The sequence below is a fragment of the Triticum urartu genome, chromosome 1A, assembly GCF_056163025.1.
Source record: "Triticum urartu cultivar PI428250 chromosome 1A, HENAU_Tu73, whole genome shotgun sequence".
Classification (NCBI taxonomy): Eukaryota; Viridiplantae; Streptophyta; class Magnoliopsida; order Poales; family Poaceae; genus Triticum; species Triticum urartu.
Genome location: NC_141873.1, coordinates 218,908,257 through 218,921,348, shown reverse-complemented (window position 1 = coordinate 218,921,348; position 13,092 = coordinate 218,908,257). Strand labels below are relative to the sequence as shown.

General features: G+C 41.9%; 1 protein-coding gene across 1 annotated transcript; it reads right to left on the bottom strand.

Annotated features, from left to right (window-relative positions):
- Positions 1–5,346: 5,346 nt before the first annotated feature.
- Positions 5,347–7,910, bottom strand: LOC147990641 (uncharacterized). Its single transcript, XM_087538329.1, has 3 exons — positions 7,801–7,910; positions 6,581–7,745; positions 5,347–5,355 (listed from the first exon to the last, which is right to left on the bottom strand). The coding sequence occupies exons 1-3, from the start codon at positions 7,908–7,910 to the stop codon at positions 5,347–5,349; spliced, it is 1,284 nt and encodes a 427-aa protein (XP_087394455.1).
- Positions 7,911–13,092: the final 5,182 nt, after the last annotated feature.

Here is a 13,092-nt window from a genome sequence, read left to right as displayed (position 1 = left end):
CACTTGTAGGAGTAGTTGTTATCAATTTTGTTGAGTTTGGTTCACTTTTATTTTGAGTTACTAAAAATTTCAGAATTTTTTATAAAAAGATGAAGAGATTTTTGAGGGGCTCATCGAGCCGGAGCTCGAAGGATAAGCAAAGTGAAGGGAATAAGAAGCCCAAGTATAACCTCCCTCGTACTATGGAGGTTTGACCGTGTGAATGGCCTTGTGACGTGTTCTTGAGAGAAGCCGGGATTTATGAAGATTTTTATTATTTGGCTGAGAATACATGCCTCAACGACTTCCTCCACGACTAGCGTGAACAATATCTCCTACTCACCAATACTTCTGTGCAAAATTTTCATTTCCATGCTAGGAGATCGCCACCTTCGGTTAAATTTTATTTATATGATGAGCATAAGGAGATGTCACTTTATGATTTTTGCCGGGTTTGTAGGATACCCTTTGAGGGCAGCATAGAGGAACCACATCATAATGATGTGGAAGGATTCATTGATATGATTGATGTAGGGGAAATGAGGAAGGTTTCCGATGCAAGAGTTACTAGCATACATTTTCCTGTTCTATATTACTTCACAATATTTGCTAGTAGATGCTTAATTGGTCGCGGGAACTATGGAAATCTTAGTGCCCCTGATATTGTTATTTTGCGCCATGCTTTGTTTCATGATACCACTTTTAGTTTAGGCCCTATTGTTGCTAAACGGTTAAATTTGAACCGTACAAAGGGTCCCGTCTTTGGAGGCATCTTTGCCTCACGCCTTGCTGCACACTTTAACATACCTATTAGGCATTATGAGAAAGAGGAAAAGTTGCTGCCTCATATTTTTCTAGATTATAAGAGTATGGTGGCACATGATTTTATTGTTAAGAATAAGAAGAAGATGCTTAACTATAGACTGATATTTGATAAGAATTACTTTGAGACTATTACCGTGCCTGCTCCCTCTTTGTTCAACACATTTTCAGGCATGTACCTTGTTTTGCCGGAGGCCGTTCAGGCATACCAGAGCCTGAAATCAGCTCCAGAGCCGGAGCCACTATATGATCCTCACCGTCGGTCTGTTTATCAGTGGGATCCGGAGAAGATCGCCAACCAGTGGCAACCCGAGGACCCTCCTCAGTACACTAGAGATGGCAGCTTTGATCCATGGGCATAGACCCACTTAGGCCAAAAGCCTAAGCTTGGGGGAGTACGTATTTCTCACCAACATTACATTCATGTTCACACACTCATGCCAGTTGTCGGTGCTCATACTTTTTCATTGTATTATCCATGCTAGTTTATTTTCTTTTCTGACATTCTTCTTGTGTGTTTGAAAAACCTTACGAAAAAACAAAAAAAATTAGTTGTAGCTTTTAGCTAGTTTACTTTCCATGCTTGTAGTAGTAGTAATTGAAAAGAAAACCCAAAAAGATTTCTCGTTCTTCTTTTTGCTTGTTGGGAGCTTTCCCGTGTAAATAGTTTTGTTTCTTTTCTTTTCTTTGGGGGTTGAGAGGAGAAGACCTTGATGAAAATGTTGAGTGGCTCTCATATGCATTACTGTTGATCTAACAAAGAGCCCATATTACCTCGTCTTCTCCCTTGAATTAAATGCTTGCCGATTCCAGCTTAGTCCAATGCACGTGCACTATTATTATTATCCACACCATTTGGTTGTGCAAGTGAAAGGCAATAATGACGATATATGATGAACTGATTGAGATGAGAGAAGCTGGTATGAACTCGACCTCTCTTGTTTTTGTAAATATGATTAGTTCATCGTTCCCGATTCAGCCTATTATGAATGAAACATGTTTGCAATGACAATTAGAGATTATAGTTGCTCATTCCATGCTTAAGTAGCTAGGAGTTTATAATGGTTTACCTTGCGTGTCAACATGCTATTAAAGTGGTTGTGATGTGGTATGATAGGGTGCTATCCTCCTTTGAACGATTTGAGTGGCTTGACTTGGCACATGTTCATGCATGTAGTTGAAACAAAATCAACATAGCCTCCACGATATTTATGTTCATAGTTTTTGTTCTAGTTCTTTATTTATTGCAATTTTTTGCTGCTTAGGTGACCCTATTCTTGAGCTTGCATGTCAAATTTATGTGGTCAAAAGAAGTTTTAATGCATGATATAGCCTCTAGGCACTTGTAGGAGTAGTTGTTATCAATTTTGTTGAGTTTGGTTCACTTTTATTTTGAGTTACTAAAAATTTCAGAATTTTTTATAAAAAGATGAAGAGATTTTTGAGGGGCTCATCGAGCCGGAGCTCGAAGGATAAGCAAAGTGAAGGGAATAATAAGCCCAAGTATAACCTCCCTCGTACTACGGAGGTTCGACCGTGTGAATGGCCTTGTGATGAGTTCTTGAGAGAAGCCGGAATTTATGAAGATTTTTATTATTTGGCTGAGAATACATGCCTCACCGACTTCCTCCACGACTAGCGTGAACAATATCTCCTACTCACCAATACTTCTGTGCAAAATTTTCATTTCCATGCTAGGAGATCGCCACCTTCGGTTAAATTTTATTTATATGATGAGCATAAGGAGATGTCACTTTATGATTTTTGCCGGGTTTGTAGGATACCCTTTGAGGGCAGCATAGAGGAACCACATCATAATGATGTGGAAGGATTCATTGACATGATTGATGTAGGGGAAACGAGGAAGGTTTCCGATGCAAGAATTACTAGCAAACATTTTCCTGTTCTATATTACTTCACAATATTTGCTAGTAGATGCTTAATTGGTCGCGGGAACTGTGGAAATCTTAGTGCCCCTGATATTGTTATTTTGCGCCATGCTTTGTTGATGAGGACATCAATACCATTGTTACACCCACAGCCCCTACTGTTACATATACTGGACCAATTACTAGAGCTCGCGCACGCCAATTAAATTACCAGGTACTTTCGTTTCTTGGTAATGATTCTAATGTTCATGAGATTATGATGCTGCCTAAATTGGATACATTTGTTTTGCTTACAAATGAAGGGCCTAGCTTGGAGAAGGATGAACATTGGAGCAAGAACACGCATGGAGTTGATGGCATGCGCAAGGGGATCAAGAACGGAGTTACAAGTGATGATTTCAGGACTTTGAAGCCGCCATAAGGAGTGCATGAAGCCTTGGACGAAATATACAAGATGCCACTTCATAATATTCGTCCATAGGCTATTCTAGGTGCTGCGTCACCTTATTAATGGGCCAGGCCCATGTAATTTCGAAATACTTAAGTATAGGCTATTTTTAGAGTCCGTATGTGTGGGGAAACAAGAGTTGGTGATGTGACGGCGGCCCGATCTTTCGATGAGAGTGGGGATAATTATCGATTTGGTGGATTTTGACCTTGACGATCCGGCTATACCGTACCCGACGATACGCCTCGACAATCGCTAAACCAATCTCCGATGGTTATTGACCTTGCCGTAGGCACGATCAACCTGAACAACGAGGTTCAAGTTCCTGCAAGCAACCGAAGAACCGGCAAGAACAAAGGTGAATTGCAACTGAAATTGCGGATAATAAACTGAGCACACGAACTAGATGAAAAGTTGGGGTTCCACTGTGGATCAGACAAGGTGGTAGTCCTACACGTCTCGTAGATGCGAAATTGTAGCGATGGCTAAACAATACAATAAAACCCGAGTCTAAACCCTAAATTAACCTAGCTATTTATTAAAGCAGATGCCGCCTGGGGCTGATCGGACACCGGTCCGTACGGCGACCGATGCTGCACGTAGGAAGTAGTCAAATCGTGTTGGCCCACCATGGCCCAAAACGTGGTGTCTCTTGGTCCATGCAACAAAAATCAATTGGCTTGGGTCTTGTGGCGTCTGCTTCCTGTACCATGGCATGCACGATGGATGGGATGGATGGTGCGGTGTGTGCATGCATGCAAGGACGGTTGAGAGCATGCACGCAAAGAGTGTTGTTCCATTTGGTTTAAAGGATCCTCTTCAATTGATTGTTTGATCCCTTGGTTTCTGAGTACAATTAAATCAGAACATGAGTGTAATATCATATTCTTGTTAGCTAAATCATATGTACAAAGGAGCGATAGTACCTGGCCATTTATTTGTCTCGCTCGCGCTCTAGTAATAGGACCAGGTGGAATAACTGATGTAGGAGTCGCGGCGGGTGTAACAATAGAAGAGATGTCCTCATCATCCCCCCCTTCTTGAATCGAAGTCGTCCTCGACGGCATCTCATCGTCATCACCCAAATAAGGCTTTAAATCTGCAACGTTAAATGTGGGACTAACCCGAAATTCTGCAGGCAAATCAAGCTTATATGCATTCTCGTTAATTTTTTCAAGCACTTTAAAAGGTCCATCCGCACGAGGCATTAATTTTGACTTTCGTAAATCAGGGAAGCGGTCTTTTCGCAAATGTAACCATACTAAATCACCTGGTTCAAACACAATACTTTTCCTACCCTGACTACCAGCAAGTTTATACTTGGCATTCATGCGTTCAATATTTTTCTTAGTCATCTCATGCATTTTCAATACTAACTCAGCACGTTCTTTAGCATCAAGGTTTACCTTCTCCGAAGATGGAATAGGTAATAAATCAATTGGCGCACGAGGTATAAATCCATAAACAATCTCGAAAGGGCATAATTTTGTGGTGGAATGAACGGAACGATTATAAGCAAACTCTACATGAGGCAGGCAATCTTCCCACATTTTTAAGTTCTCTTTCAAAACAGCCCTAAGCATAGTAGCCAATGTTCGATTAACCACTTTAGTTTGACCATCTGTTTGAGGATGACATGTAGTACTAAATAAAAGCTTAGTCGCCAATTTTGTCCACAACACCCTCCAAAAGTGGCTAAGAAATTTTGTGTCACGATCAGAAGAAATTGTATTTGGCACACCATGTAAACGAACTACTTCTCTGAAGAACAAATCAGCAATGTAAGTAGCATCGTCACTTTTATGACAAGGTATAAAATGTGCCATCTTAGAGAATCTATCGACAACAACAAATATACTATCCCTCCCCCGTCGTGTTCTAGGCAGTCCTAATACAAAGTCCATAGATATATCTTCCCAAGGAGTGCTAGGAATAGGAAGAGGCATATATAAACCATGTGGGTTCAAGCGTGACTTAGCTTTTTGGCATGTCGTGCAGCGTGCAACATATCTCTCCACATCCCTTCTCATTTTTGGCCAAAAGAAATGACTAGCAAGGATGTCTTCTGTCTTCTTGACGCCAAAATGTCCCATAAGTCCTCCTCCATGCGACTCCTGTAACAACAAAAGACGAATAGAACTATCTGGGATGCATAGCTTGTTAGCGTGAAAAACAAATCCGTCATTAATGACGAACTTGTTCCAAGTTCTATCCTCTCTGCAATTGAGCAATATATCTTTAAAGTCAACATCATTAGCGTATTGCTCTTTTATAGTTTCAAGTCCAAAAATTTTGAAGTCAAGTTGTGATAACATAGTATAGCGTCTAGACAAGGCATCGGCAATAACATTCTCCTTCCCTTTCTTGTGTTTAATAACATAAGGAAAGGATTCAATAAATTCAACCCATTTTGCGTGTCTACGATTCAGTTTGCTTTGACTTCTAATATGCTTGAGGGATTCATGATCAGAATGTATGACAAACTCCTTAGGCCATAAATAATGTTGCCATGTCTCCAAAGTCCGAACTAGTGCATAAAGTTCTTTATCATATGTTGAATAATTCAGACTAGGCCCACTGAGCTTTTCACTAAAGTATGCTACTGGTTTTCCTTCTTGCAATAAAACACCACCTAAACCAATGCCGCTAGCATCACATTCTAATTCAAACATCTTATTAAAATCAGGTAATTGCAGCAAGGGGCGTGTGTAAGCTTATCTTTAAGAATAGTGAAGGCTTCCTCTTGTGCGTCGCTCCAAACAAATGGCACATTTTTCTTTGTGAGCTCGTTGAGCGGCGCTGCGATGGTACTAAAATCTTTCACGAACCGCCGGTAGAACCCAGCAAGTCCAAGAAAACTTCGTACCTGTGTGACCGAGTTAGGGGTCGGCCAACTCTGGATCGCTTCAACCTTGGCTTTATCAACTTCAATTCCCTGCGCTGTCACAACATAGCCAAGAAAAGCAACTCGATCCGTGCAAAAAGTGCACTTCTCGATATTACCAAATAAACGTGCAGCACGCAGAGCAGAAAAAACAGCACGCAAATGGTCTAAGTGTTCCTCTAGTGACTTGCTATAAATCAAAATATCATCGAAATATACTACCACAAATCGTCCAATAAAAGCTCGCAAAACTTCATTCATTAGTCTCATGAAAGTACTAGGTGCATTAGTCAATCCAAAAGGCATAACTAACCACTCATATAAACCAAATTTAGTTTTGAAAGCAGTTTTCCTTTCATCACCTAGTTTCATACAAATTTGATGGTAGCCACTACGCAAGTCCACTTTAGAAAACACAACTAAGCCACTGAGTTCATCAAGCATGTCATCTAATCTAGGAATAGGATGACGATATCGAATTGTAATATTATTGATGGCTCTACAATCAACACACATACGCGAAGTACCGTCTTTTTTAGGAACAAGTAAAATTGGTACAGCACATGGACTAAGGGATTCATGAATGTAACCTTTTTCAAGTAGTTCGTGAACTTGTCGCTGAATCTCCTTAGTCTCCTCTGGATTAGTCCGGTACGGTGCACGGTTGGGTAATGAGGCGCCAGGGATCAAGTCAATTTGATGTTCAATTCCTCTCATAGGTGGCAGCCCCGGTGGTACTTCCTTTGGAAAAACATCATGATACTCCTGCAAAAGGTTAGCGACAACAGGAGGCAAAGAAGAAGGCATATCCTCAAATGAAAACAAAACTTCTTTGCAAATAAGAGCATAACATTCATCAGTATGAGCATCTAACTCAAAAATTTTAGCACGTGTAGCTAAGAAAGATACACCTTTCAATTTAATTTCTTTAGATGTGCTAGGATCAGATTTGTGCAGCTTATTAAATTGTTCTAACTCATCAACAACTTTCTGATTTTCAGATTGAGTATGCTCAATATTTGTGTTTCTACTAGCCCTAGCAAGATCATCTTTTAAAATTTGCTCAGGAGACATAGGGTGTAGAATGATTTTCTTTCCTTTATGTGTGAGAGTGTACTGATTAGTTCTACCATCATGTAAACATTGTTTATCATATTGCCATGGCCTTCCTAGTAACATAGAACAAGCTTGCATAGGCACAATATCGCAATCAATAGTGTCATGGTATGAACCTAAAGAAAAAGGAACTCTCACCATGCGTGTTACCTTTACCTTTCCACCATCATTAAACCATTGAATGTAGTATGGTTGTGGATGTTGTCGCGAAGGTAGGGAGAGCTTCTCCACCATGTCAATGCTTGCTAAATTGTTACAACTCCCTCCATCAATGATTATGCGAACGGAACGCTCCTTGACGACTCCTTTGATGTGGAAGAGGTTGTGACGTTGATCCTTCTTTGCTTTGACAATCTGAGCACTAAGTACACGATGTGATATAAGACTCATGTACTTATCGGCGTCGTCAGCGGTCACATGTTCTTCCTCTTGCTCCGGTCTTGTGTCATCGTCTTCATGTGTAGCAAGCAAGGCATATGTGTCTTCATCAAAATCACTAGCAGAGTCGTACTCACCGTCTTCATGAATGATCAATACACGCTTATTAGGACACTCCTTCATGACATGGCCAAATCCCTTGCAAGTGTGGCATTGGATATCCTTTGTTCTTTTGGAGGAAGCGGACGATGACGATGAACTTTTTGTTGGAATTTGTGTAGTACTTTTCAGTGGTGCCGAAGTGTGTGATGCTGAAGTTGATGAAGAAGGCCCCAGTCGAGAGGTTGCAGGTGCTGTTGTAGAGGTGCGAGTGTGATGAGGACATCAATACCATTGTTACACCGACAGCCCCTACTGTTACATATACTGGACCAATTACTAGAGCTAGGGCACGCCAATTAAATTACCAGGTACTTTCGTTTCTTGGTAATGATTCTAATGTTCATGAGATTATGATGCTGCCTAAATTGGATACATTTGTTTTGCTTACAAATGAAGGGCCTAGCTTGGAGAAGGATGAACATTGGAGCAAGAACACGCATGGAGTTGATGGCATGCGCAAGGGGATCAAGAACGGAGTTACAAGTGATGATTTCAGGACTTTGAAGCCGCCATAAGGAGTGCATGAAGCCTTGGACGAAATATACAAGATGCCACTTCATAATATTCGTCCATAGGCTATTCTAGGTGCTGCGTCACCTTATTAATGGGCCAGGCCCATGTAATTTCGAAATACTTAAGTATAGGCTATTTTTAGAGTCCGTATGTGTGGGGAAACAAGAGTTAGGGTTGGTTTCGGACCCCACCCTCAAGGGCCACGAAATTCCCCCCTCTTCCTCCATATATACAGCCCTTATGGCGTCGTTTAGACTTTGGTTTTGTTTAGATTAAAAGTTCGCCATAGCTGCAACTTCGCGTACTTCGTTTGTGTCCAACGACCAGACCAAGACGTCACAGAACCCCACCTTGATCAATAAAGCTTTCATCTTATATTCGCAATATCCCGATTGCAATCTCAGTTTCTTGCTTGTTCTTCGTTTGCTCGCAGGAAACAGACCCTCGTGGTCAGGTTGATCGTGCTCCGGCGTGGTCAATAACCCTCGGAAGTTGGTTTAGCGATTGCTATGGCGCGACGTCTCGCACGTTCGTAGTCGGATCGTCAAGGTCGACTCCCACAGAAAATGACAGCCACCATCTCATCGAAACATCGGGACACCTTAGCCTCTATCAAGTGGTATCAGATTTCCAGGTTGCTCGGTGAGATTTTTACAGTTTTTCGTAGATTAGATCGAGTCTGTTCTTCATACCTACAGTCCACGAAAAAAGCCACACAAAAAAAATTAGGGTTAGTTCATCATATCCGAACCAATCTGAGCCTTTGCATAATCTTTTTAGGGTTTTTGCTTTGTTGAATTTGCGGTTGCATCGTCGTGTCAAGTTGCTGGTCTTAGAGTCTAGTCTTTTAGAGTTTCGAGTTCTGGTCATAAGTTGTCACGCCGCCGCCGCACCATCATCATCGCCCATCTACCACTTTCGCTTATCCGCCACCGCTCTGAATCCTTATCCATATACCACTACCAATCCGTATCCATATACCACCACCAATCTCTATCCATATACCACCACCGCTACCATATACCACCACCGCTGCCATATACCACAACCATATATCCACCACCAATCCGAGTTCTTCTCATATTAGGTTTGTTCTTGAGATCAATCTAAATTCCGAGTCGTGTTTCCTTGCCTGCCTAGGTCTCGGAAAAAAAAAAGAGTCTGGAGACCCCTGGGCAGTTTTTAGGCCAAAATTTTCACGGGCAAAATTTTTTCCCTATCCTATTTTTAGGCTTTTCTGAGTCTTTTGAGCCACGTGCCATCATAGTGATTTTTGTCGCACTTTCTCGTCGTCGCTGCCCCGATTTCCGAAAAAAGTGAAAAAAAAAATTCGTGCCCATCCTATCAGTTTGACGAGGGAAGAGTTTTGAGACACTCGCCATTATAGTGATTTTTCGGAAAAAAAAGGAGCGCAAAAAAAGGAGCGCAAAAAAAAAGTTTCAGAGTGTGCTTTTCCCATATTTACGTGCAGCGCCGTGATTTTGTTAGTGTTCTAGGCTCGTGTCTCTAGCACGGTCTAGCCTAGGACCAGCACAGTACCGTCGTTGTGCGTTTATTCAACTTTGCATCTCTGAATTGATTATTGCTGACCCTTTTTGCTACCTACTATAAGCCTTCCCAGCTCCACATACATCTACGTCGTGCATTTGACTCTCCCTGGCAATCGCTCTATCCAAGCTTTTGAGAGTTTTTGACTACAACGGTTGCCGATCACCGCCTGCTGCTGGGTAAGAACTGGTAAGAATTTGAGATTTGCTTGACGGATTTGTGACACCCGCCACCACCACCACTTGTTAGTAGTCTGTAGGATCATATTCTTGTGTGTTTCTATTGCTGCTAACCATGTCAGGATCACAAGCCGACGAGACTGACTGGGAGAACTTGACGAACAAGGAGCTTCATGATACGTTTCAGCAAATGATGAATGGACAGGTGCAAGATGTGATAAACAGATTTGAAGAGGCCATGGAGAAGATAGATGGCATGAAGAAGACGTTTGAAACAAAGCTCGATAACAAGTTTGCTGAATTGCTTTCGCGTTTTCCACCACCACCACCGGCTGCTCCTGCCGCACCTCTGCAACAACAGCAACAACACCGACTACCTCCACGTCGGGAAACAGCCCTCCGCCGAGCGAGCCGTGTCCCTCTTCAGTCGGGCCAAACTGCTGGTGCTGCTGTTGCTACTTCTGTGGCTCCTACTGCTGATGTGGAGGAGGATGCTTATGTGGGAGATTATGAGGATGAGGTTGATCAAAATCAGAACTACGTGCCACCAACAGCACAGCAACCACCAGGTCGTCCACATGCAAATAATGGCAATGGTAGGGCTCACCCTCAGGTACGAGATCATGACCATCTCCCTAAACTAAAATTGAATATTCCACCATTTGAGGGTAGATATGTTCCTGATATATATCTTACTTGGGAGTTAGAAACTGAACAACGATTTACATGTTTACAATATCCCGAGGAGAGACGTGTTCCTGCTGCTGTTTGTGCTTTCACTAGTTTTGCATGTGTTTGGTGGTCTGAGCATTGTAGATTATATCCTATTCCGGCTACTTGGGCTGCTTTGAAAACTGCTATGCGTACTCGTTGGGTTCCACCATATTATCAACGTGAATTACTTCAAAAATTGCAGCGCTTAAGACAGGGAAAAAATTCTGTAGAAGAATATTATCAGGAATTACAAACTGGCATGATTCGATGTGGTATTGTTGAGGAGAATGAAGCTATGCTTGCACGTTTTATGGGTGGATTAAATAGAGAGATTCAGACGATTCTAGAGTATAAGGAGTATACTAATATCACTCGTTTATTCCATCTTGCTTGTAAAGCTGAACGTGAAGTGCAGGATCGACAGGCATTGGCGCGGACTAACTTTTCTGCAGGTCGACCTTCATCATGGACACCACGTGCATCATCTACTTCCACACGTTCTGCTACACCGGCGCCTCCGTCGGCTACCACCTCCAACCGTGATACAATAAAGCAGGCACAATCACCACTATCTGCCAAGAGCACACCTTCTGGGCCTGCAAAGAGCTCTTCTTCATCCATGGCATCAACAGGGCAAACACATGATATTATTTGTCGACGTTGCAAGGGTGGAGGTCATTATGCGAGAGAATGCCCATCTAAGCGTGTGATGATTGTTACTGAGGATGGTGGGTATGAGTCCGCTAGTGACTATGATGAGGAGACTTTGGCTCTTATTACACGTGACGAACACGGTGGAGACGATTCTGATCATGAGACGCAATACATGGCTCCTGAAGATGCTGACAGGTATGAAAGTTTAGTTGCTCAACGTGTTTTGAGTGTGCAGGTTACACAAGCTGAGCAAAATCAGAGGCATAATTTGTTCCATACAAAGGGAGTTGTGAAGGAACGTTCTGTTCGCGTGATCATAGATGGAGGGAGCTGCAATAACTTGGCTAGCATGGAGATGGTGGAGAAGCTATCTCTCACCACAAGACCACATCCACATCCTTACTACATCCAATGGTTCAACAACAGCGGCAAGGTTAAGGTAACACGTACTGTTCGTGTGCATTTTAGTATCTCTACATATGTTGATTATGTTGATTGTGATGTGGTACCTATGCAAGCATGTTCCTTATTACTTGGTAGACCATGGCAATTTGATAAAAATTCTGTACACCATGGTAGAAACAATCAGTATACTCTTGTTCATAACGATAAAAATATTACTTTGCTACCTATGACTCCTGATTCCATTTTGAAAGATGATATTAATAGAGCTAATAAAGCAAAACAGGAGACAAATAAGAGTGAAAATCAGATTGTGGCAAAAGAATTTGAGCACCAAATGAAGCCTAATAATAAACCATCTACTGTTGTTTCTGAAATTAAATTGAAAAGTGCATGTTTACTTGCCACCAAAGCTGATATTGATGAGCTAGATTTTAGCAAATCTGTTTGCTATGCTTTTGTGTGCAAAGAGGCTTTATTTTCATTCGAGGACGTGCCTTCCTCTTTGCCCCCTGCTGTCACTAACATTTCGCAGGAGTTCGCTGACGTCTTTCCACAAGACGTGCCACCGGGATTACCACCTATTCGAGGGATTGAGCATCAAATAGACTTAATTCCCGGTGCTTCGCTACCCAACCGTGCACCATACCGTACCAATCCAGAGGAGACGAAGGAGATTATGCGTCAAGTACAAGAACTGCTCGACAAAGGTTATATACGCGAATCCCTTAGTCCTTGTGCTGTTCCTATCATTTTAGTGCCGAAAAAGGATGGTACGTCGCGTATGTGCGTTGATTGTAGAGGCATTAATAATATTACTATTCATTATCGTCATCCTATTCCTAGGCTAGATGATATGCTTGATGAATTGAGTGGCTCTACAATATTCTCCAAAGTTGATTTGCATAGTGGATACCATCAAATTCGTATGAAACTGGGTGATGAATGGAAAACAGCATTTAAAACTAAGTTTGGATTATATGAGTGGTTAGTCATGCCTTTTGGGTTAACTAATGCACCTAGTACTTTCATGAGGTTAATGAACGAAGTTTTACGTGCTTTCATTGGACGATTTGTGGTCGTTTACTTTGATGACATATTGATTTATAGCAAATCTTTGGAGGAACATTTGGAACATTTACGTGCTGTTTTTATTGCTCTACGTGATGCACGTTTGTTTGGAAACCTTGGAAAGTGCACCTTTTGCACCGACCGAGTATCTTTTCTTGGCTATGTTGTTACTCCACAGGGAATTGAAGTTGATAAAGCCAAGATTGAAGCTATTGAGAGTTGGCCGCAGCCTAAAACGGTCACACAAGTGAGGAGTTTCCTTGGCCTCGCTGGTTTCTATAGGCGTTTTGTGAGAGATTTCAGCACCATTGCTGCACCTCTCAACGAGCTTAC

Bases quoted from the DNA above. Each gene is read 5' to 3' on its own strand.
- LOC147990641 (XM_087538329.1), bottom strand. From the start codon at position 7,910: ATGGTATTGATGTCCTCATCACACTCGCACCTCTACAACAGCACCTGC. The intron at 7,746-7,800 runs GTACTACACAAA...TTCCTCCAAAAG, and splicing joins CACTTCGGCACCACTGAAAA to AACAAAGGATATCCAATGCC.